Source organism: Arvicola amphibius, chromosome 17 (genome assembly GCF_903992535.2).
Source record: "Arvicola amphibius chromosome 17, mArvAmp1.2, whole genome shotgun sequence".
Taxonomy (NCBI): domain Eukaryota; kingdom Metazoa; phylum Chordata; class Mammalia; order Rodentia; family Cricetidae; genus Arvicola; species Arvicola amphibius.
In genome coordinates this window covers 31794644-31819289 of record NC_052063.2, presented here as the reverse complement: position 1 = coordinate 31819289, position 24646 = coordinate 31794644, and the positions used below count along the sequence as shown (strand labels likewise).

At 49.9% G+C, this 24646-nt stretch overlaps 2 protein-coding genes across 2 annotated transcripts; both read left to right on the top strand.

Annotated features, from left to right (window-relative positions):
• Nucleotides 1-600: 600 nt before the first annotated feature.
• On the top strand, nucleotides 601-2061 carry Apof (apolipoprotein F). Its single transcript, XM_038314387.1, is given in 2 exon segments — nucleotides 601-740; nucleotides 974-2061. Coding segments are annotated over 2 exon segments (936 nt in total). The 5' UTR covers nucleotides 601-724; the 3' UTR covers nucleotides 1894-2061.
• Nucleotides 2062-2214: 153 nt separating this feature from the next.
• On the top strand, nucleotides 2215-23819 carry Stat2 (signal transducer and activator of transcription 2). The gene is made up of 24 exons (XM_038314386.2): nucleotides 2215-2540; nucleotides 7496-7633; nucleotides 7760-7907; nucleotides 8267-8362; nucleotides 8696-8785; nucleotides 8876-8951; nucleotides 9350-9435; nucleotides 9566-9717; nucleotides 11335-11493; nucleotides 11603-11695; nucleotides 12242-12301; nucleotides 12905-12922; nucleotides 13499-13592; nucleotides 13704-13751; nucleotides 13830-13913; nucleotides 14222-14320; nucleotides 14413-14548; nucleotides 14656-14708; nucleotides 14821-14915; nucleotides 15851-15987; nucleotides 16335-16517; nucleotides 16673-16730; nucleotides 21501-21736; nucleotides 21906-23819. Exons 2-24 carry the CDS (start codon nucleotides 7503-7505, stop codon nucleotides 22046-22048), a joined length of 2475 nt encoding a protein of 824 aa, XP_038170314.1. The 5' UTR covers nucleotides 2215-2540; nucleotides 7496-7502; the 3' UTR covers nucleotides 22049-23819.
• Nucleotides 23820-24646: the final 827 nt, after the last annotated feature.

Here is a 24646-nt window from a genome sequence, read left to right as displayed (position 1 = left end):
GAACTCACAGAAATCTGCCTGCCTCTGCCTCCTGAGTGCTGGGATTAAAAGCCTCACCATTAGTGGTCCTCCTGGTTGATCTCACGGCTTTTAAAAAGATGGGTGAAAAGGCTGGAGAGAGGGGTCACTGGTTAAGAGCACTTGCTGCTATGCCCAAGACCAAGGTTCAATTCCCAACATCCACATGGCAGCCTACAAACATCTGTAACTCCAGCTCCAGGGAACCCAACACCCTCTTCCAGCCTTCTTGGGCACTGTACACATCTTGTACATACATATGCATAAAATAAAAACAAGCCCGGCGGCGGTGGCGCACGCCTTTAATCCCAGCACTCCGGAGGCAGAGGCAGGCGGATCTCTGTGAGTTCGAGGCCAGCCTGGTCTACAAGAGCTAGTTCCAGGCCAGGCTCTAAAACTACAGAGAAACCCTGTCTTGGAAACAAAACAAAACAAAGCAGGTGACCTTACTGGAGGATAAGATCGATGCCCTCATTAAAGCACCTGGTTTTGCTGTTGAACCTTTCTGTCCCTGCTATTTGCAAAGGCCCTGGCCAATGTCAACATCTGAGGCCATATCTGCACTGTAGGGACGGATGGGCCTGTTCTAGCCGTCAGTCCTGGCCCTTCCACTGCAGTGACTCCAAATATCTCCTCTCTGCACGGGACAGAGAACTAGACAAAACAGGAGGAGCCACCAAGCCTACCCCAGTGGTCTCACTTCTCCATGACCGGACTACATGGTAATCTGCGTCTCTATAAATGGGTGGGCACAAAACAGGGAGGTGTCTGTGACACAGGCACGACAGAGACCAAAGAGAAATCGCATTGCGTTTCCCTTATCCTACCCTTTACTAAAAAGAACAAAAGGCTGGAGGTAGGTGATAGAGAAGGGGGCCCCCTGAATCTTGGGCTCCCTTAAAACCATAACTTTCAGTGAGATGGTTTGCATGTTTTGGGGCTCTCCCTTTTCCAGGGTACTCTGTTCCAGACATGCTTAGCGTCCGACTCATCGTGATGCAAATCCCGCTGCTTTGCTGTCTCCTGCTGTGTCCTGCGGAGGCCATGCCACACCCAGAGCCAACCAGTCCCTCTACAATGCTCTCTCCCTCGGCGTCCTCAAACCCCTTGTCCTGCCAGGCCCTGCTCCCAAAGTCCCTGCCTGGCTTCTCTCATCTACCCCCTCTCCCCCAGTTCCTGGTCGGCCTGGCTCTGAGAAACGCTCTGGAGGAAGCTGGCTGCCAGGCTGACATCTGGGCTCTGCAGCTTCAGCTGTACCGACTGGGAGGTGTGGAGGCTACCCAGACCCTTATCCACCATCTTCAAGAGCTCCAGAAAGGCGGACACGCAGACCGGCAAGTGTCAATGGACGCCCTGACCTCCGCTCTGCAGCGCTTAGCCTGGGAGCAACCAGGTCCAAACAGGGTCCGTCGCTGGCTCTCTCACGCCGACTGTGACAATGAACAGGAGCAGAATGTGCACGATGTGGTCGGGCAGCTGCCAGCAGTGGGGGCCTACTACAATCTAGGCACGGCTTTGTATTATGCCATCCAGAGTTGCTCTGACAAGGCCAAGGAGCGAGGCAAAGATGGGGCCATAGATCTGGGTTATGACCTTCTGATGGCCATGGCGGGTCTGTCAGTGGGGCCAGCTGGGGTGGTCATCAGTGCTGCTCTTAAGCCAGCAATGAAGGCTGGGGTTCAGCGGCTGATCCAGTATTATTATGGTGAAAAAGAGGTGAGCGTCCCTTAGCCAGAGACCAGGAAGGATGGACCCTCACAAGACCCGGAGGAAACAGCCGTGGCCAGTTTTGTGTCAGAAGCTGAAAGTCGATCTTCCTACTGGGGGCCAACCTTAGTCAAGAATTATGGTGTCTTAGTATACAAGAGATCTTAGCAGAGCAAATTCTGGCAAGAGAAGTATGGATGGATGGATGGTTGTGGGGTTCTGTCATCACTTGCCAGTCATTTCTTTCTTGAAACTCAGTTTTTATATTTCTAATGAGGGAATAGTGAGTTTTCACCTGAGCAAGTGGTTTTAGAAATTAAAAAGTGATAGCTTGAATTTATAGTATGTATGTTTATATCCTCAAAAATACTTACCTCGGCTCTTCCCTCCCTATCCTAAAGTGTCGAAATGCAAGTCCCACCCCTTCTATGGAGTCCTGGGCGCCTCTGCAGGCTATGGTTTCGTTTCCTTTCCCTGGGAGTGCTGATTCAGAAAAGTCAGCTGCTTGGGTTCTTGCGCGAAGGGGAGCCTCTCCGCCAATCACTGAAGTCTGCGGTGAGGTTCCGGGCGGCTTGTCCAGCCCGGAAGAGGGCGGGGTTATGGCTCCACCAATGAAACACGTGGAGGGCGTGGCTGAGCGCGGGTCGCCCCTGAGAGCCCGGAAAGGCAAGTGCGCAGCGCCGGTGACCCGTTCTGCAGCTCACGATCTGGGTCCTCCGGAGTCGGGGGCGGGGTGGAGACGGTTCTTGAGCCGCCCGGAGGATTGGAAGTTGCCGCGGGAGCCACTGGGAGGAGCGGCCCTGGACCCTCAGAAGGTACAGGCCCCGAGAGCGTGTGCGGAGCAGGGAGGCGCGCGTTCGTTCCCGGGACGGGCTGCTGCCCCCGGTTGATGCCCCTGCGGAGAAGGCTTCTGCTCTCTGGCAGAAGCTGAAGCTCTGGTGTGTCCAGGATGTCACATCCCCGCTTAACTCTACTTCTCAACCCTGTCGACTTCCTTCCAAAACTCCTCCGCAACCCCTGAAGCCTGGCATGTAGCATTTGTTCCTTGTCATAAGCCAAAGCTTTAACCGGCTCTGCGTTATCTATCGATCCATTTGTTTAATTTGTAAGGGTGTTTTGTCTGTGTACCACATGCATGCAGTTATTGTGTTGGTCAGAAGAGGTCGTCAGATCTGGGACTGGAGTGGTGGACAAGTGGGTACTGGGAATCGAACCCAGGGTTCTTCAGGAAGAGCAGCCAGTGCTCTTAACCGCTGAGCCATCATCTTTCCAGCCCCTTTGCATAATTTTTGATCCTTACCAAACTAAATAAACAAAAACACAGGCATCCTTATTTATGTGTGTATATATGCACATATATAAACAGACATTATGCATATGCATATATGTTTTAGATATGTAAGTATAAGGTCCTGGAAGGTGAAACTGTTTATGAACACAAAGTCTAATTTATTTTAGAAAATCTTATTTAGTGCAAAACTGGTGTTTGAGAGAGTGAAGCATTTCGTTGCAGCCCCTATAACTGCAGTAGAAGACTTTCTTGTTCCAGGCAGGGTTTCTCTGTGCAGCCCTGCCTGTCCTGAAACTTTCTATGCAGAACAGGCTGGGCTTTGCCTCCCAAGTGCTGGGATTCAAGGTGTGCACCACTACACCCAGCAACTCCTTCCTTCCTTCTCTCTTTCTCTCTCACCCTCCCTCTCTTCCTCCCTCCCTTCCTTCTTTCTTTCTATTCTGTATCTTTTATATCATGAATCTTTTAAAACAAATAATGCTTATTTTTATTTTATTTGTGTTGGTGTTTTGCCTTTATGTGTGTCTGTGTGAGGTTGTCAGATCTTGGAGTTACACTGTTGTGAGCTATCATGTGAGTGCTAAGGCTTGAACCCAGATCCTCTGGGACAGCAGGCAGTGCCAACTCTCTAGTCCCTACATCATGTGTCTTGATCCCTTTCATTTCCCCTTCCCTTAGCATCTACCCTCTGCCCCAGCACCCTCAATAAAACAAAATGTAAGAGAAGAAAGGGAAAAGAAAAAAAGGTGAAGAATTAAAAAATCTCATCACGAAAGCTGCAGTTTTCACGCAGTAAACTCCATTGTTCATGGATCTTTACTTGCACATGTTCGTTGCAAAGAGCTGCTGGTCTGGTCCGAGGCCTCTGGTTTATACTAGACTGCCGATGCTGGGCCCTTGGTGGGCCTCTTCTTGGCTGTCCTGTTGTTGCCCTGTGCTGTGGAGATTATGCAGCTTTAGAAGTTTTGTTTCTTATGTTTTGGTTTCTTATTTAAATCTCAGTATTCACGCATTCCCTTGCTTTGATACAAGCCCTTCAATTCCCGAAGAACTGGGATCTTGTCTTTAAAATGCAGTTTTTGTTTCTTAAAAGCAGTACAGGGGCTGGGGAGATGGCTCAGTGGTTAAGAGCACTGACTGCTCTACCAGAGGACCCGGGTTCAATTCCCAAAACCCCCATGGCAGCTCACGCCTGTCTGGAGCTCCAGTTTTAGGGGAGCAAACACCCTTATGCAGACATACAGGCAAAACACCAATGAACCTGGCGCACGTCTTTAATCTCAGCACTCGGGAGGCAGAGTCAGGTGGATCTCTGTGAGTTTGAGGCCAGCCTGGTCTACACAGTGATGGCCAGTACAGCCAGGCCTACACAGAGAAATCTCATCTTTTAAAACAAAACAAAACAAAACAGAAAGGCAACACAGTATATAGTTTTAAGGAATCAAATACCATCTGAGATTTAGCTCAGCTAGAGCAATCCTGGAGCACAGAGAGATCCTGTGTTTGAGCTCCAGCAAGGGTTGGGGATCAAGGATTATTAGTAGTAGGCTAAAATGAAAAATTGGCTCTTGGCGGTGGAGAGATGGCTCGGCGGGTAAGAGAGCTCACTGCTTTGCAGAGGACTGGGTTTTGGTTCTCAGCACCCAAACCTGGAGACTCAGTACACCCTGAAACTCAAACTCCAGGGAATCTAAAGCCCTGGTCCATTCCACCCCAACTCTGCACACCATTATACACAAATAAATAATTTTTCATTTGTTTGTTTTTAAGAAAAATTTTATTTCCTGCCCAGTCTCTCTCCTTCTCCATTCTACTCTCGGAGGAAAAAAGCCAGTCATGGACTCTAGATGTTTTTGTTTGCTCTCTAGTAGAATCGTGTGACTTCGAAGAACATGCATGTGCTTGTTTCTCCTGATCTTTCAGGCTTCCGGTGCAATAAAAGGTTTTTTTTTTTTTAATTTATTCTTCTCTCATACAATATGTCCCCGCTGTGGCCTCCCTTCCTTTCTCTCCTCCCATCCCTCGCCAACCCTCTCCCCGGATCCTCTGCTCATCTGTTTCCCTTCAGAAAAGAGCAGGCCTTCCAGTACACTGAACACTGCATAACAAGATGCAATAAGACTAGCCACAAACCCTCATGTTAAGGCTGGCTGAGCCAACCTAGTAGAGACAAGCCAGTAGGCGGAAAAGGGTCCCAAGAGCAGGCAAGAGTCAGAGCTACCTCCACTCCGACTGCTAGGAGTCCCACAAAAACCCCAAGCTAAGCAACCACAGCTCGTATATAGAGGACTTAGCGCAAACCCTTGCAGGCTCCATGATTGCCTCTTGAGTCTCTGTGAGCCCCTGTGACTCCCTGCTTAGTTAATTCTGTGGGCCTGTCCTTAGCCCCTCTGACTCCTACAACCCTTCTTTCCCCTCTTCTTCAGGGTTTCCTGAGCTCTGGCTGAAAAAGAAAATCAACAAAATGATTCCTTGATATTCTGTTATACTCCTAGCCGTTTGTCATCAGAGAGTCTCATAGCTCTCTTACCCGCTGAGCCATCTCTCTACCCCCAAGAGCCAATTTTTCATTTTAGCCTACTACTAATAATCCTTGATCCCCAACCCTTGCTGGAGCCCAAACGCAGGATCTCTCTGTGCTCTAGGATTGCTCTAGCTGAGCTAAATCTCAGATGGTATTTGATTCCTTAAAACTCAGGCAGCAGAGTGGAGCAGATGAATGTCTTCTTTTAATTCCCATAATAGATAAGAAATGGCAGTGGGAAGGGAAAATGTGCCAATAAACATGGCACTGCCTGCTTCGTGTCAGGGAAAACAGTTTTGTATGAAATTTCTGGGTCTTTCCAAATTTGGCAATTCCCCCAAAGACGAGGGATTGACAGAGTCATAAAAATTCTCCAGTCTTAGAGATTGAATGACTGGCACTTAAGACCCCTTAAATGGAGGTCCTTTCCTAGGTGGTGGGCAGTTGGTAAGGTGTGCTTCCTTTGCTGACCCTAAATAAAACTCCAGGGCCAGCAAAAATCATGAGTACTCACGACCAACATGGATCTATATTGCTTATCCTTCATTCCCGAATAAACAAACACAAACTCACAAAGATCATGCAGATTAAGTGGATGTGCTAGATGGCATTATATTGTGGAAATATTATTTGTTAGGTTGAATAATGTATACGTAGGCAACCCTCTCTATTCTTTTTTTAATATTTATTTATTATCCATACAATATTCTGTCTGTGTGTATGCTGCAGGCCAGAAGAGGGCACCAGACCTCATTACAGATGGTTGTGAGCCACCATGTGGTTGCTGGGAATTGAACTCAGGACCTTTGGAAGAGCAGGCAATGCTCTTAACCACTGAGCCATCTCTCCAGCCCTCTTTTTTTTTTTTTTTTTTGAGGCAGAATCTCATGTAGTCCAGTGTAGTCTGGGTCTGACTGGTAACTCCCGAGATCCCACCCTTCTTTCCAGCAGCCTCCTAGTCTGGCTCTCCTGCCCGATCTCTTTCTGCCCAGCTATCGGCCAGTCAGCTCTTTATGAACCAATGGGAGTAATACATATTTATAATGTACAAAGACTGCTCCACAGCAGTCCAGCCTGACCTAAATATACTATGTAGCTGAGCCTGTCCTCCATGCTCCTGCCTCCAGCTGTCAAGTGCTGGTATTACAGGCATGTGCCACCATGCCAGCTCTTCCTTCTACTTTTGTGTGTTTGAAAGTTACCAGTAAAACAAAAAGTACCACATATTGCAACTATTGAATAGTATTCCCTGGAAAAACCACGACAAACTGCATTAAGAATCACATCTAAAGAGAAAGGACGAAGGCCAAGATTAAGAGGAGGAGCAATGTAAACTAGTATTTTCTGTATCTTATTATTTTATGCATATGAGTTTTGCCTACATGGATGTAGACATACCACTTAAGTGCCTGATGACCTCAGAGGTCAGCAGAGGGCGTCAGATCCCCTGGTTTTCAGTTACCATGTGGGTGCTAGGAATCAAAAGCTGGTCCTCTAGAAGAGCAAGAAGCACTCTAAACACTGAGCCAACTCCCAGCCCCTTTTCTGTATCTTTTAATTGTATAATTAAAATATTTTAAATTAGAACAAAAATCACATAGCCAGACTTGGTGACTCATGCCTAAATCCGAACACTTAAGAGGCTGATGTGGGATTGTTGTGACTTCCAGGTCAGCTGGGTTACTGAGTGAGACCCTGGATTCGTTTTTCTAGACAGGGTTTCTCTATGTAGCCCTGGCTGTTCCGGGACTGGCTTTGTAGATGAGGCTGGCCTCGAACTCACAGAGATCCGCCTGCCTCTGCCTCCTGAGTACTGGGATTAAAGGCGTGCGCCACCACGAATGGCCTGTTTGCTGTTTTTTTGTAAACCAAACAATAAACTCATAAATCGTCAGACTCTGGATGATGTGGTTCCGTAGAAGGTCCAGCTGAGAGCTGACATCCTTTCTGTGCAGAGTCCAGATGGCGCAGTGGGAGCTGCTGCAGAGTCTCGACAGCCCGTTTCTGGACCAGTTGCACCAGCTCTACTCTCAAGTCCTCCTGCCAATGGATGTTCGACAGCACCTGGCTGCCTGGATCGAAGACCAGAACTGGTGAGGGCTTTGGGAGTTGAGCTGGTTTCTTTCCTCTGAGCCTTCAGGATCCCAGAGACTTCCCGGGAGGGGTGGGCGATCTTACAGCAGCAGAGATCCTAATCCTTGTCCGTGCCTGGTCCTCAGGAGGGAAGCTGTGCTAGGCAACGATCACTCCAAGGCCAACATGCTGTACTTCAACATCTTGGAGCAGCTGAAGCAGTGGGACCACAGCTCGGATCCTGATTGCTTTTTATTGCAGCATAACTTGCGAAAATTCAACCGGGACATCCAGGTACTTGGGAGAGTTGGAACTAATAGGGTGGGACCAGCATCTGAGAATAGGGTAAGGGCTGGGGTACAGAATGTTCCTAAAGATGCAAAGCGGGGGCAGACCTGGCGACCGGAAAACAGAGTCTGGACTTGGGGTGCTACTGGCAGAGTAAAGGACTGATACGGGTAGATACAGAGTCTAGACAGACGGAGGTAGACAGGGACCCTGAAGGAGGGACAGTACTAGGGGCCACCAAGAGCAGGGTCTGGAATGGCAGGTCGGTAAGGTAGCTGAAAGGATCAATCCTTGTGTGTTTCTCACTTAGACCTTTCCCAATGGCCCTACCTGAATGGATCAATCCTTCTGTGTTTCTTGCTTAGACTTTACCCAATGGCCCTACCCAGTTGGCTGAGATGATCTTTAACCTTCTCCTGGAAGAGAAGAGAATTCTGAATCAGGCTCAAAGGGCTCAGGAGGTAAGGGCAACATGGTGGCAATGTTGAAAGCTGGGACGGAAAGACACCACGGAAAGGTCGCAGGGACCTCGTCTCCGACCGGGATCTCTCCGCATCCTGCAGTAAAATTTCAAGTCCTGATTTTAGGGATGAAAAGTCAGCCTTCATCCTGGGATGGGGAAGGGAGCGCATGTCTTTAACCTCAGTGCTCAGGAGGCAGAGGCAGGCATATCTATGAGTTCGAGGTCAGTCCGGTTTACAGAGCAAGTTCCTGGACAGCCAGGGCAGCATAGCGAAACCCTGTCTCGGAACAGAAAACCAGAGTTGGAACATGTTGAGAGCCTCTTCTTTCAGGTGCAAGCCGGACCAGCTCCCGAAGCAGCTGCCAGAAGCCAGCAGCTGGAGATTGAGACCCGAATCCTGGATCTACAGACTGTGGTTGAGGTTGGTGGTTGCGGCAAGTGTCGGGTGGGGAGGACTCAGTTCTTCTACCCCTTCAGAAGCCGCCTTACTGGGGCTGCATCTCCTCTACAGACGTTGGTGAAATCCGTCCGGCAACTGAAAGACCTGCACGATGTCTTCAGCTTCCGATTCACGATTCTCACTCAGAGTAGGTCCACTCGAAGTGGGGGAAGGGCCGGGGTCATCTTGGGGACCTAGTGTGGATGATGACCGAAGCTGAACGCTCCAGCGAGCAGCAGTTGCCTTGAGTGACTGCCGCATACGTCGGCGTCGGTAGTCGCGTGGATACACAGGACAGGGCGCCAGGCTGTGCTGTGGAGGTTGGAATAGAGATGCCGCTGAGGAACAGCTAGGAAATGCTGCAGGGCTTATGTCGGAACTGCCTTAGCAGGTTGAGTGGGCTTCTGGGCCGTTCAGAGTTTGCCTGTGAGACCCCAGGTGCCTGTACTTTGCCTGGTTCTCCCTTCCTCTCCCTCCGCCCATCATTCCCTGTTCCTGACTGAGACCCTGGCTGAGAAAGAGCTGACTCTTGGGTTTGCCTTTCAGAGAAGACGCCATCTTTGGACCCCCATCAGAACCAACAGCAACAGCTTGTACAGACAACAGCCAATGAACTGGACAGAATGAGAAAGGTAAAGGGCAGGGCAGAGTGGGCAGCAGGGAACTGAAGGAGAGGGGTCTGGGGGCTCTGGCCTCTTAGCCTTGCTGGCTTTGTTTCCGCTGGTGGAGAGAGGTGCTTAGACCACATTCTCCCTTTGCCAGGAGGTGCTGGATACCTCCAGGGCCCTAGTGGGCCGACTGACCACCCTGGTCGACCTGTTGCTGCCAAAATTGGATGAGTGGAAGGTGCAGCAGCAGAAATCCTGCATTGGAGCCCCACCACCGGAGCTGCAGCTGGAACAGCTGGAGCAGTGGTAAGTGGAAGAGATACCTCTACCCCCATCCTCGTGCACACACCAGGCCCAGCCTCACGGAGCTTCGTGTGCTGTGAAGTCTAGGGACAGCAAGTGATGGGCTGGGGCGGAGCGCGGAGATAGAGTGCTTCTCCAGCAAGCACAAGGTCTTGGGTTTGGTTGTCAGCACGGGGGAGGGGGGGTGGGGGGGGGGGTGGGGGGTGGGGGGGTGGGGGGGCGGGGGGTGGGGAATGGAAGGGTGGGAAGGGGAAGGAAGAGGTGCAGCAAGTGATGCCGTGGCCTCGTCTGCCACGTTTTCTTGTTTGACCGTGGTCACACTCTGCTTGTTGTCTTCCCAACTCAGGGAGACCTCAGAGTCCAACCTTCGCTCTGGTAAAGAAGTAACGAGAGTAATGAATTCATCCACCGTCATGATTTCTCCACCCTTTGCTTTGCTGGGTTTGCTTTTGAGACAAGGTCTCACTATGTAGCGCTGGGTAGCCTGGAACTCGCTGCACTGACCAGGCTGACTTTGAACTGGCCAGTCCTCCAGCCTCTGCTTCCCCAGTGTTGGGACCGAAGGCAGGGGTTACCATACTTGTTTAATAAAATAAATCTTTAAGGAAAGAAACCTGGACTAGAGAGATGGCTCAACAGTTGAGAGTGGCTGTTCTTCCAGAGGTCATGAGTTCAGTTCTCAGTAACCACGCGGTGGCTCATAACCATCTATAATGAGGTCTACTGCCCTCTTCTGGCATGCAGGCATGCATGCAGACAGAACCCTATATACATAATAAATAAATCTTTAAAAAAGAAAAGAAAAAACCCTACCTCGAAAAACCTAAAAAATAATAATTATTATTGTGATGATAATAAAATAAAATAAATGAACACTTGAGAGGCAGAGGCAGGCAGATCTCTTGAGTTCTAGACCAGCCTGATCTACAGAGTGAATTCCAGGACATACAGGGCTACACAGAGAAACCCTGTCTCAAAAACAATATCCCCCACACACAAAAAAAAAAGAAAGAAAAGAAATGGAGCTGGGCGGTGGTGATGCATACCTTTAAACCTTTATCCCAGCCCTCGGAAGGCAGGATGCAGATTTCTATGAGTTCAGGGTCAACAGAGCAAGTTCCAGTACAGCCAGGACTGTTTCACAGAGAAACCCTGTCTCACAAAAACAACAACAAAATTGTGTTGAATACTCTACCATATGCTTCCTGGATTCTGTTTGTGATAGGGTCTCAGGTATCCCAGGCAGCCCTTGAACTCACTATATAGCTGCAGGAGAACTCAGATCTGACTTCTGCCTCCTTGGTGTTGGGATTTCCAGCGTGTAGCGCTATACCCAGTCTATACAGTGCTGGGGATCGAACCTAGGACTTTGTGCTTTTTCTGCCAAACAAGCAACATCATTAACCCCTTGTATTTTGTCCATTTTTTGAGGCAGGATCACATTGTACAGTCCAGGCTGACCTTGAGTTCTTGACCCTCCTGCTTCAACCTTGAGAGTGCGGGAGCGGAAGGGTGCAGTGCACACCTGGCTCTGTTTCCAGCTCTCCATGTCATTAAGGGGAGGGCACTCAGAACCTCAGTGGGGCCCCGTAAAACTACACTCCTCTCTCCGTCACCCAGGATGACGTCTGGAGCAAAACTCTTGTTCCACCTCCGGCTGCTGCTGAGACAGTTAAAGGAAATGAGTCACATGCTGAAGTACGAGGGTGACATGTTTAGCCAAGGGGTGGACCTGCAGAATGCCCAAGTCACGGAGTTACTACAGCGCCTGCTCCAAAGGTCTGGCGGCCTGGGAGGAATCTCCGGTGGGAGAAACAAGGAAGAAACATGGGAATACGATTGTTGCAGACACTGAACTGTTATGTTCTCACCACACCTCTTTCCTCAGGTCCTTCGTGGTGGAAACCCAGCCCTGCATGCCCCAAACTCTCCACCGACCCCTCATCCTGAAGACTGGGAGCAAGTTCACTGTCCGAACAAGGTTGCTTTTTCTCACCCCCTGCCTCGTCCCCGGCTCTGCCTTTCTGACTTTTGCTTCTGCTGGTGGAAGTTTCTTCTCTCCTCCAGTTCACCTTCTGCTTCCAATCCCCTGGCCCTCTCTTCTACACATCTGGCTTTATCAAGAATTTGAGAGCCAGGTGTGGGGACGCATGTCTTTAATTCCAGCATTTGAGGGGCAGAGGCAGGGGGATCTCTGTGAGTTTGAGGCTAGCCTAGTCTACAGCGCTAGTCCCAGGACAGCCAGGGCTACACAGAGAAACCGTCTTGAAAAACAGAACAACAAATTTGAGATTGACCACTGTGTCCGTCTCCTGTTCCCTAGTTAGAGACTGACCACTGTGTCCGTCCTAGTTAGAGACTGACCACTGTGTCCGTCTCCTTTTCCCTTAGTTAGAGACTGACCACTGTGTCTCCTGTCCCCTAGTTAGAGACTGACCACTGTGTCTCCTGTCCCTTAGTTAGAGACTGACCACTGTGTCCGTCCTAGTTAGAGACTGACCACTGTGTCCATCTCCTGTTCCCCTAGATTGCTGGTGAGACTCCAGGAAGGCAACGAGTCACTCAAAGCAGAAGTCTCTATTGACAGGTAAGTTGAGGCAGCTGAAGGATGTGACTGAGCTGGCCAGTAGGAACAGCTGGTACCAGTGGTGCTCACCGCACAGCTGTCCTCTCAGGCTGCCCATCCATTCTACCTTACAGAAGTAAAAGCATCTCCCTCAAGCCAGGCATGGTGGCACACCCCTTTAATCCCAGCACTCAGGAGTTCAAGGATATCCTGGTCTACAGAGTGAGTTCCAGGACAGCCAGGGCTACACAGAGAAACCCTGTCTTGAAAAACAAAAAACAAAACAAAACTAAAAACAAATAAAAAACCAACAACAGCCCCCCCAAGATCCCCAAACAACAACAAAATGGCGACCTCCCCCTCACGGAGCACATGCTCAGTGCTGTGCAGCAGGCCTCGGGCTCATGTCATTGTACAACCCCACCAGGTGTGTGTTACCAGTGTGTCAGACACACAAGGACATGAACTCAGAGGCAGTGTCTCTTTGCCAGGCCACGTGGCTAGTGAGCTCCAGAGGCTGTCTGCCACTCGCATGGAGCTGGGTGGGAAGGGCTGCTTCCGGAACATCTCTCACCCTCCCACTCTTCCCCACAGAACCAGTGACTTTTTTTCCTTTCTTTTCAGGAATTCAGAGTTATCAGGGTAGGTACACGCATGCATGACCTGCAAATCACATTGGCAATCCTGGTGGGAGCCCAAGGAAGGAAGGGGATGTGGGTGGGACGTGGGACTAGGAGAAGGGGAAGTCGGAAATGAACTGGGATTTTATTTTCCTGCTATTTTATATTTTTTATTTTAATTTTAAAAAACATTTTATCTACAGAAAGGGTGTGAGTGTGTGTATATACATATGCATGATCAAGAGAGAAAAATATGGAAATGCACGTAGATCAGAGGACAGCTGGTGGGATCTGTCCTTTCCTTCCACCATGTGGGTCCTGGGGATCGAACTCAGATCATCAGGCTTGGCAGCCAGCCTCTGTATCTGCTGAGCCATCTCACTGGCCCTTTCCTGCTGGTTCTTAAAACTAATACTGAGCATGGCATGGTAGAACACACCTAAAAATTTCAGTACCTGGGAGACTGGGGCAAGAGGATCTCTGAAAATGCAATGCCATCCTGGGCTACATAATGAAACCTTATCTCAGAGAGCAAGAGACAGACAGACAGACAGACACTAACCTTACTCTGACTCCGTATATCTTTTCCCTGGAACAGCTTCCGGAAGTTCAACATTCTGACCTCAAACCAAAAAACCTTGACCCCCGAGGAGGGCCAGAGACAAGGCTTAATTTGGGACTTCGGCTTCTTGGTAAGAATGGTTAATAGAATTGTCAACTAATCCAAAGGAGCAGGAGTTACTGTCTTTCCAGGCTCGGCCTCTGGGTCCCTCCCTGGCACTGTGTTTCTCCTCTATTTATAGACGCTGGTGGAGCAGCGCTCTGTCGGTTCAGGAAAGGGTAACAATAAGGTGAGTGGGGACTCAGCAGAGCTGCGAGCTGGGACCAGTGACTCACCAGAGGGCCCTCTGACCACTGTGACTCTCCAGGGGCCGCTGGCTGTGACCGAGGAGTTACACATCATCAACTTCGTGGTGCAATATGTATACCAGGGTCTGAAGATGGAGCTGCAGGTGAGGAGGAAAAGCAGGCAGCAGGTTTAGAATAGTTAGGGCCCTGCTGGCGCACGCCTCTGACCCCAGCACTGGGGAGGCAGAGGCGGGCGGATCTCTGAGAGCTGGAGACTGGTCTGCAGAGTGAGTTTCAGGACAGCCAGAGCTACATAGAGAAACCCTGTCTGGAAAAAATCAAAAACAAACAAACGGAAAAACGATTTAGAAGAAGACACACGGAGGGCACAAGCAGAAGGGACCTGGAGTGGGATGTCACCCAGGCCCCGAGGCAGACATCTGCCACCACCCTGACTGCTGAGTTTTTCCAGACGGACACTCTTCCGGTGGTGGTCATTTCCAACATGAACCAGCTCTCCATTGCCTGGGCCTCAGTTCTCTGGTTCAACATGCTCAGCTCAAACCCCCAGGTAGGAAAAGGAGGTGCCTGGGTGAGGAAAAGAGGGGCGTGGGGGTGGGGGAAGGCCTGCTTCTGAGCCGGCTCTCCTCCCTCTTCCCCCAGAACCTCCAGTTCTTCTGCCAGCCCCCGAAAGCCCCCTGGAACTTGCTGGAGCCTGTCCTCAGCTGGCAGTTCTCCTCCTACATTGGCCGAGGCCTCGGTTCTGAGCAGCTAAGCATGCTGAGGACCAAGCTATTTGGTACAGTTCCCTTGTCTCTCAGCCTCTGCCTACCCTGGCCTGCTTCTACCCTGTGTCCTGCCCCAGGCCCTCTGCCCGGCCCTAAGGCCTCTTCAATCACCCCACAGGAAAGAACTGCAAGGTGGAGGAGGCACTGTTGTCCTGGGTGGACTTCAGTAAGGTAACTCCCTGCAGCCCGTCCCTCTGTCCCTAGTTCAAATCCTGGCCCTGCCCCCACCCTTCCCTCTAAGGGCAGCTCCACATCTCTTCCCGCCTTTCCATTCCTCCTTCAGCGAGAGAGCCCCCCTGGCAAGATCCCTTTCTGGACATGGCTGGACAAAATTCTGGACCTGGTCCATGACCACCTGAAGGGTCTCTGGAATGATGGGTAAGGCCTTTCACAGGAAGCCTTCCTGTCCCGTGTTTGCTCCCACTGGTCTCAGGCGTAGACTTCGTGCGCCCCCCCGTGGCACACTGGAGAAACTACAAACTAATGGAAAGTCTGGTTAGAAATAGGAATGGTGGCCCGTACTTGTCCAGCGTCTTTGCAGAGACGTCTTTTGCGTCTTTTGTGAATTTGTTCATATAGCCCTTAAAACCGCGCTGGACGGCGGATAGTTCCACTTTCAGCCCCATGAGGAAACCAAGTCTTGGAGAAATGAGGAATTTGCTCAATGGGCAGAGTTGGGAATAGGCCCAGGACTATGCAACTGCCCATCACGGGGGCCTTTGTTACTTCTTCTTTTTTTTTTTTTTTTTTTTTTTTTTGGTTTTTCGAGACAGGGTTTCTCTGTAGCTTTGAAGCCTGTCCTGGAACTAGCTCTTGTAGACCAGGCTGGTCTCGAACTCACAGAGATCCGCCTGCCTCTGCCTCCCAAGTGCTGGGATTAAAGGCGTGCGCCACCACCGCCCGGCTGCCTTTGTTACTTCTTACACACACAGACAGACAGGCAGGCAGGCAGGCAGAGAGGGTCTCTCTATTATGTAGCTCTAAATGGCTGTCCTGGAACTTGCTGTTTAGACCACGTTGGCCTTGAACTCACAGATCCACCTGCCTCTGCCTCTCAAGAGCTGTCATTAAAGACACTGGATTCGGTGGCAGCTACCTGTAGCTGCTGAGGCGCCTTGTACTTTCACCAATGTGACCGACTGAATCCTCACGCCTCTTCAAACCTTGGGGGCAGGAGCGTTTTCACTAAAGTTACGTGATTTGATCAAGATGGAAAAGTGTGTAAGCGACAGAAACGGGGCCAAAGACCCCGCTTCCATGTAGATGGGACCGGGACCCTGGGATCTATCTCATCGTGACTTCGTCTGCTCCAGGCGCATCATGGGCTTTGTGAGCCGGAGCCAGGAACGCCGGCTGCTGAAGAAGATGGTCTCTGGCACCTTCCTGCTGCGCTTCAGCGAAACTACCGAAGGCGGCATTACTTGCTCGTGGGTGGAACACCGGGATGATGGTCGGTCCCGCCCCCCTCACCCCGCCCACACCCCTCACCCCGGTCATTCCCGAGGTCTCTGCTTTCTGGGGGCGTTACTTGCTCTTGGGTGGAACACCAGGGTGACGGTTGGTCCCAGCTCCCCGCCACCCCGCGCCCTCAACCTCACACCGCCCTCCTTTGCCGTTCCTGCAGTCTCTGCTTTCTGCCAGGCACCCCACCCCGCCAATCCCTTCTGACCCTTTGCCTACCCTTGGTTTCTGCCTGGGTCCCTGCAGTAACTTTGGTGCTGGGCAGCTAGGGCAGGGAACTCAGGGACTGGTCTCACCTCTTGACACATGTCTGTTCGGCACCTGTCTGTCCTTCAGATAAAGTGGTCATCTACTCCGTACAGCCCTACACCAAGGAAGTGCTGCAGTCTCTCCCGCTGACAGAAATCATCCGCCACTACCAGGTTCTTGCCGACGAGAACATCCCTGAGAACCCGCTGTGCTTCCTCTATCCCAGAATCCCTCGGGATGAAGCTTTTGGGTGCTACTACCAGGAAAAAGGTGGGGAAAGGGTTGTGATCACTGACATACATCCTTCCTCCAATGAAAGGGGTCTCAGATATTGGTAGCCCATGGTCATGCTCTAAGGAGGTCCACTCGTCAGGACCTTTGAGTCCAACACGTTGATCTCTCACACCTCCTGTCTGTCCCCACAGTTGATTTTGAAGAACGGAGGAAATATCTGAAGCACAGGCTCATCGTCATCTCTAACAGGTGAGGTACAAAGGCTTCTCTCAAACCTCTGCAGCCTGCAGCTGCCCAGTTCCGCTCCCTCCCCCTCCTCTCCCTGCTGACCCCCACTCACCAACTTCTCTCCTCTCTCATGGTTTCCTGCTGTCTCCATATTGGTTCCCCCATAGTCATGATTGTAACCACTCATGGCACCCCTCCTGGTGCCAGGCCTAGGAAGGGATGCTCCAGAGACTCTTGTTTAACCCTTACGAGGCCCCACTGGAGTAACAGCTAAAAGTATGTCATTTCTGGACACTGGGCTAAGTGTTTTTGTGTGTTTTCTTATGCTGTTGACTCTTCCCATTCAGCCCTTGAGGGATGCTGTTATCAGGGAGTTTGGTGAAGTAGCATTCTGAGGCACCTGGCTGCTGAGCGAGTCAGGTCTGTCAGAGCCTTCTTTCCTTTGCAGATTGACCAACTATTGGCTTGTTTGTTGTTGCTGTTGTTGGTTTGAGACAAAATGCTGCTGGCCTGGAACCCGCTGTGTAGACCAGGCTGGCCTTGAACTCACAGAGATCCTCCTGTTTCTGCCTCTCAGGATTAAAGGCATGAGCTACTGTACCTGGCTTTTTTTTTCTTCTTCAAATTATAGCTGGCACATAGTATTTGTATGTATTTACGTGGTACAATGTGATAACTTGATAGATGCCTACATTATATTAACCAACTCAGGATAATTAGCATTTTTTTAATTTTTTAATTTTGCTTTATATGTATGGGTGTTTCTGTGTCTGTCTGTGTACCTGCATGTCTGTCTGTGTACCACTTTTGTGTCTGTTGCCTGTGGAGGCCAGAAGACCCTGGCACTGGGGTTACAATGATTGGGAGCTGCCATGTGATGCTGGCAATCAAACCTGGGACCTCTGCAAGAGCAGTAATACACTCTTAATCGCTGAGCCATCTTTCTAGCCCTACCCCTTTGAGGCAAGGTCTCATGTAGCTGAGGCTGGTCTTGAACTCCTGACCACTCTGCCTCTGCTTTCCAAGTGCCGGGATTACATCCCCATTTCTGTTTTGTGTCTTTTGTTTGTTTGATTGGGTGGTTAGTCGGTTGGTTGATTGTCTGGCTGTTTTCTGAGACAGGATCACACTCTGTTGCCCAGGCCTGTCAGAGCTCATTATGAAGTCCATACTGGCCTTGAACATGTAACCCTCTTCCTGCCCTGGCCTCCTGAGTGCTGGGGTTTTTATAGGTATAAGCAGCCCCACCTGGCACTTTGGATTTTCTCAATAAGCTACTCTAGCAACGAGTATGCTATCCCATTGATTTGGTGATTAAACACTTTTCCATGTACGTTGCCGTTTGCATATCTTTTTTAATTTTTTTTTAAAGATTTATTTATTACATATATAGTGTTCTGCTTGCATGTATACTTGCAGGCCAGAAGAGGGCACCAGATCTCATTACAGATGATTGTGAGCCACCATGTGGTCGCTGGGAATTGAACTCAGGACCTCTGGAAGAGCAGTCAGTTCTCTTAACCTCTGAGCCATCTCTCCAGCCCCACGCATCTTTTTTTTTTTTTTTTTTTTTTTTTTTGAGAAATGTCTACGCAGATCTTCAGCCCAAGCCAGGTGTGGTGACGTATGCCTGCAATCCCAGCACATGGGAGAATGAGGCAGGATTGAGCACCAGTCTAGATAACATAATGAGACCCTGTCTTAAAGAAAAAGAATAAACCTTTGTGAGATCATTTGCTTTTTAAGGATATACTCATTTTTGCTTGCGTGTGTGAGTGTTTTGCCTACACACCATGCATCAATCATATGTGTTCCGTGCTCTCAGAGGCCCGAAGAGGAGGGCATCAGATCCCCTGGAGCTGAAGTGACAGTTGAGAGCCTCCGTGCAGTTGCTGGAAACCGCACCCCAGTCCTCTGCAAGAGCAAATGCTCTTGACCACTGAGCCACCTCTCCAGCCCCTTACCTGCTTTTTTACTCTTGAGTTTTTTGGTTCCCTGTAGCTCCTGGATATGCACCTCTTTTTGATGAAGAGTGTAGAAGCGGTATTTCCTACTCCGTGCGCTGTCTGCTAACTCTGCTGGTGGCTGCTTTTGCTGTGGACATTTTTAGTTAGGTTTAATTGCCTCTGGTCTGTTTTTGCTTTTGTTTTATGTGCTTTCAGGGCCGTGTTATTGTCTCTACCAGTGTTTCAAGGTTTTTCTTTTCCTTTTAAGATTTATTCTATTTTTAATCATATGTACGTCTGTGGGGGTGGCGTGCAGAAAAGGTTTCCTATCCCTCGGATCTGGACTTAGAGGCAGTTGTGAGTTGTGGGAATTGAACTCAGGTCCTCTGCAGGAACAGTACTCTCTCTTAACCACTGAGCCATCTCTCCAGCCCTGAGGTTTTTCTTTTATATAATGTTATAATTTCAAGTTTTGTATTTATGTCTTTGATCTCTTTTGTGTTGATTTTTTTTTTTTTTTTTTTTGAGACAGGGTCTCACCACACAGCCTTGGCTTGCCAGGAACTCACTGTGTAGACCAGTCTGACGTTAAATGCACAAAGATCTGCCCGCTCCTGCTTCCTGTGTGCTGAGATTACAAATGTGCACCACCATGCCCTGCTTAAGATTTATCATTTTTAATTGTGTATATGTGTGGGTGTGGGTGTATACACATGAGTGTGGGTGCATGTGGAGGCTGAAGTCCCCCACTTTGAAAGGCCAAAGTCCTGGACTGGGGCACAGGCAGCACCTTACCTGAGTGCTGGGACCTGAACTTGGGAGTCCTGCAGCTGGGGCACAGGCAGCCGTGACCGCCTTGGCTGGGTGTTGGGACCTGAACTTGGGGGTCCTGCACTGGGGCACAGGCAGCCGTGACCGCCTTGGCTGGGTGTTGGGACCTGAACTTGGGGGTGCTGCACTGGGGCACAGGCAGCCGTGACCGCCTTGGCTGGGTGCTGGGACCTGAACTTGGGGGTGCTGCACTGGGGTACAGGCAGCCGTGACCGCCTTGGCTGGGTGCTGGGACCTGAACTTGGGACTCTGCCCTCTTGCTGTCACTGGGACAGCCTCTCGGCAGTGTCCACTCTTAACTGCTGGGCTTTCCTCCAGCCCCCGTGTTGGTTTTTAGATTGCATTTATTTTTATATGTGAATGTATGGGTGCACATGTGCATGCATGCCACAACACAGGTGTAGAGGTCAGTGGACAATTTGCAAGAGTTGATTCCCTCTTTCTACCATGTGGGTCACAGATTGGACTCCAGCGTTAGGTTTGATGGTAGGCACCTTTACCTGCTGAGCCATCTTGCCGGCTCCACGGTTTTTGTATGTGGTGGAAGATTCAAATCTAGATTCATTCTTTTGCAGATGGATGTCCAGTTTATTGAAGAGACTGTGCTTTCTCTCACTATATATTTTTATCATCTTTGTAAAATTAGTTGGCTCTAGGATTATGAATTTATTTCTGGGTCTGTATTCTGTTTCATTGGCCCATATGTCTGACTTTATGTTGGTAAAATGCTGTTTGGTTACTATATCTTAGTATTATTTTATTATGTTAATTGTCTTTGGATCTCATGCAGCTAAGATACACTATATAGCTGTAGCTGGCTTTGAACCCCTGATTCTCCTGCCTTTCCCTCTCAAGGGCTGGAATTACAGTTGTGTATCACCATCCCCAACCTCCAGTTGTTCTACAATTAGGGGTCTTTTTTTGGGGTTTTTTGTTTGTTTGTTTGTTTGTTTTGGTTTTTGGTTTTTTGAGACAGGGTTTCCCTGTGTTACAGTCCTAGCTGTCCTGGAACTAGCTCTTGTAGACCAGGCTGGCCTCGCACTCACAGGGATTCTCCTGCCTCTGCCTCTCGAATGCTGGGATTAAAGGTATGCACCACCACAGCCTGACCAATTAGGAGTCTTTTGAGAGTGCATATAAAGTTTGTTTCTTCTATTTCTGGGAAGAGTGCCACTTGGTAGAAATTGCATTAAATTGTAAATCATTTCGAGTGACATCCAGAATTATTCTTTTGACCATCCTGTTGCCTCTCTAGAGTTTTTAAGCACCATTGTTCCCGTTTAAGTGATGGTCTGAGCCTAGAGAGATGGTTCAGCAGTTAAGAACAGTTGATTGCTCTTGCCAAGGACCTGGGCTCAGTCCCCAGTGCCCACTTGGTGGTGCACAGCCATTCATAATTCCAGTTCCAGGGGATCAGATGAGCTCTTCTGGCCTCCACACATACCAGGCATGCTTGTGGTGCACAGACATACACACGGGCAGACATACACATGGGCAGAATGCTTGTGCACAGAAAATAAAAATAAAGTTTAAAAGCTGGAAATGATAATCTGATGTTTATCCAACTAGTAAATGAGAGAATTCACTCTAACAAACCTGATTCCGAGGCCAGATGTGTAGTACATGCCTATGACTCCAGCCCTTGGAGTAGAGGGTAGAAGGAGCAGAAGTTCCTGTCTAGCCTTGACTAGGTAGCGAGTTGAAGGCCAACCTGGGCTGTGTGAGACCCTGTCTCAAGAAAAGAACAATAACAAAAATCCTAAAATCTTGATGATAAAGCCCAGGGTCTTTAGCCCTTTTGTTCCCCCACTTCACCCCCCAGGCAGGGGGTCTCACTCTGTAGACCAGACTAGGCTCAAAGTCACGGAGATCCACCTGCCTCCACCTCCTGAGTGCTGGATTAAAGGTGTGCGCAAACACGCATAGCTCCCCGCCATCTTAGACTGGAAACACAGACCCTGCTTGCTTTGCCACTCACGGAGTCTCGTCCCACTGTCTGTCCTTGTCAACCTAGACAGGTGGACGAGCTGCAGCAACCTCCGGAGCTTCAACAGGAGCCGGAACTGGAGCCATTAGAGGTAAATGCAACCACTGCAACCATGGAGTTAGAACAAGACCTGCAGTTACCGATGCTGCTGAAGACAGGGCTGGAACTAAACCCCACACTGTGTGTGACCCCACCTCCAAGTCTGGACACTGAGTCAGATTTACCTCATGACCTGCAGCAGCTGAACATGGAAGAAATGGAAAGTAAGTGATCCGGCTGGGCTGGGGAAAAAAGGTGAGCTGTCCTCCCGTGTCCCTCCCCCCCTTCTTCCCTTTCCCAGGAGCCCCTCCAGCCCCAGCCTGTGCCTTTCCTGCTAGAGTCGGGAGCTTCTAACTTGGGCCAGGGCCTGACATTTTTCTCTGTGTGGTCTAGTCTTCAGAAACAGCATAGACATCCGTAATATCATGCCCCACGGTGACCCACTGTTGGCTGGGCAGAACATCGCAGACGACGCCTACATATCCTGCCAGAGCCATTTTGATGTGGATGGACCCTTGATTCCTTCTGATGACTAGGAGCCACGTTCCCGTTTGCCCCTTCCCCTCCCCCCGCCAGGACGTTGCTTCCAACAGTGGGAAATGAGGCCTTCGAAGCCGCATTAGCCATGAACTGTGGAGTGAGAGGGGAAAGCACAAGATGGGGCTTGGAAGGTGAGCCAGAGTCAGAATAGACACTGGCTGAAGTCTTACTAGGATCCGAAGGCTGCCTGCCATGCTGGAAGACCCAGGGGTCCTGAGGGCAAGCCAGGACATTTGGGAGATTATTAAAGGGTCCAAAGCAGTATCTCCAGTATGGGAGGATTTTAATGGTTTGATGATCGGTAAGGCTAAACTGGTGTGAGCCATAATGGGGTCTTTGTGGGGAGCACAGAGATGGACGGAACTTTGTCTGCCCTCCCACTTTGCTATCCTGGGTCTTTGCCAAACTCACATGTGGTAGGCAACCACAGGGCACTGCACCATACCCGAGTCCCATAGCCCTCCCTTCCGTTTACTTCAGATCTAACCTAACCTTTTCCTTTCTCCCTCCCTTCACTCCTGACTCCAGTTCTAAATATCTTTGTTCCCTGTAGAGGCTGAGAGCTGTCCGCTTCAGCCCACTCTGTGAAACTCTATCCTGAGGAAGGGCATGCTAATAGGGTTCCTCCTACAGCGTCTGCCCGGTGGCAGCGCAGACCTCCCCTCCACAGTAACCCTGAGACTCTTCCGAAGACGTGAAGCTGTGCTGATTTAGCAGTCTTAACCTCTACTTCCCCATCTCTGGAGGGCGTCCCTCCTAGAGGTCTGGATGGCAAGGTGTCCGAGCACTGGGATTGCTTTTCATGGTGTTCAGTAGGACTGAGTGTTTGTCGGGAAGTGCCGCAGCTGAGCTGTGCTGCTAATAAGCTGTCACTGCTTCTTCTGTACATTGTTAACATGAAAGCACAGCTCTGTCCCTTAGGCGTGGCCTGGGCAAGGACCTCAGAGGCTTCCGTACATCCTTAAGCCTCAGCCATTGCCAGGGAGCCCAGGAGCAGCTGCCACTACTCTAAGGTCGGCTTGTGGTAGGACTTGGTAAATGAACTTTGAGGGAGCCATACTGTGACCTGAGGTGTCAGAAGAGCCATCCTGTTGAGGGAGGGTGCCATGCAGGTGGCTTGAACAAAGCCAAGGGACTAGACAAGGAAGACGCACAGAGGAACGAGGAAGCTCAGGGAGCTAAAAGCAGAAGTTACGAGAAAAAGGCCCTGGCCGACAGGTGAAGTTAAGATTCCAGCAGAAGCTGGGCTGGGTGGCGCAGGCCTTTAATCCTAGCACTTGAGAGGGAAGAGATAGGTAGATCTACCTGAGTTCAAGGCTAGATGGTCTACAAAGTGAGTTCTGGGATAGCCAGGGCTACACAGAGGAAGCCTGTCTCAAAAACCTAAAACACACAGACACAGAAGAAAAGAAACCTGGCAAAGCCAAGCAGGGTCATATATGCCTTTAATCCCTGCACTCAAGAGGAAGGCAGATGTTTCTGAGTTTCGAGACACACACACACACACACACAGGAAAGAAAGAAATCTTGCAGAGCCAGGCAGGGTGGTATATGTCTTTAATCCCTGCACTCAAGAGGAAGGCAGATGTTTCTGAGTTTCGAGGCAGCCAGGGTGACATAGTGGGACCCCGTGGGAAAGATGATGGAGAGGCTGCATTCCTTACTTTGTAAGTGCCTGGGTTCCCTGCTGCAACATCTCTCACCGTGCTACCTATAGCCAGAATGAATCTTTTGTACGTCATAATAAACTCTTGTTAAAAACAAAAACAGTGGAAGTGTCTCTTCTCCAATTGCTTGTGTTTTTCTGTCCCCGAAAGCTAATTCCTTAGGGCCAGCAAGGCCAGCAGTGTGTAGGCGTTCGGTCATCAAACCCTCTCTCATCCCTACTATGGTATGTTTCCCTTGTCACAGTCCTTTTTTCCTCGGGTTGGTATGGCCCTTTGTGTCCCTCAGACGGATAGCTTCCGGTATTACTCCGCTAGTTGGCAAAGTCAAGACATAAACCTGGACCTGGTCATGCCTGGTGACAGACGCCCATTATCTCAGCATTTGGGAGGTACAGGCAGGATCAGGAGTTCAAGGCTCAGTCGAGGGTACGTGTTGAGTTCCAGGACAGTCTCAGATGCATGAGTCCACGGCTCTAAAATACACAGGAATCGGACTCTACCCACCCCCCCACCTCTGTAGTCTTGGATGGCCCGGAGCTCACAGTGACCTTTCTTTGCCCTCCAGAACTGGAATTACAGTTACAGACCCTCACAGTCAGACTCTTCGGTTGGGCAGGTGGGTGGAGATTTTGTAGACTTCGCTGTGTACTGCAGGCTGACAACAGGGTCATGATCTGCCTGCCTCTGTCACCCGAGTGCTACATATTACGTTCCAAGCCATCCAGGATTACTTAATGAGACCCTGTTTAAAAGAAAAAAAATCACTATCTCCTTTCCCTTTTCATTTGTTGAGACTGTGATATAATCAATATTCCCCCTTCTCGTTCTTGCCTCTCAGCCCTCCCATGTGCCCCTTCCTTGCCCCCTTTCAAATCCGGGACTTCTTTTCTTCCACTAACCTCCTTTAATATTCCACTCTTCGTTTTT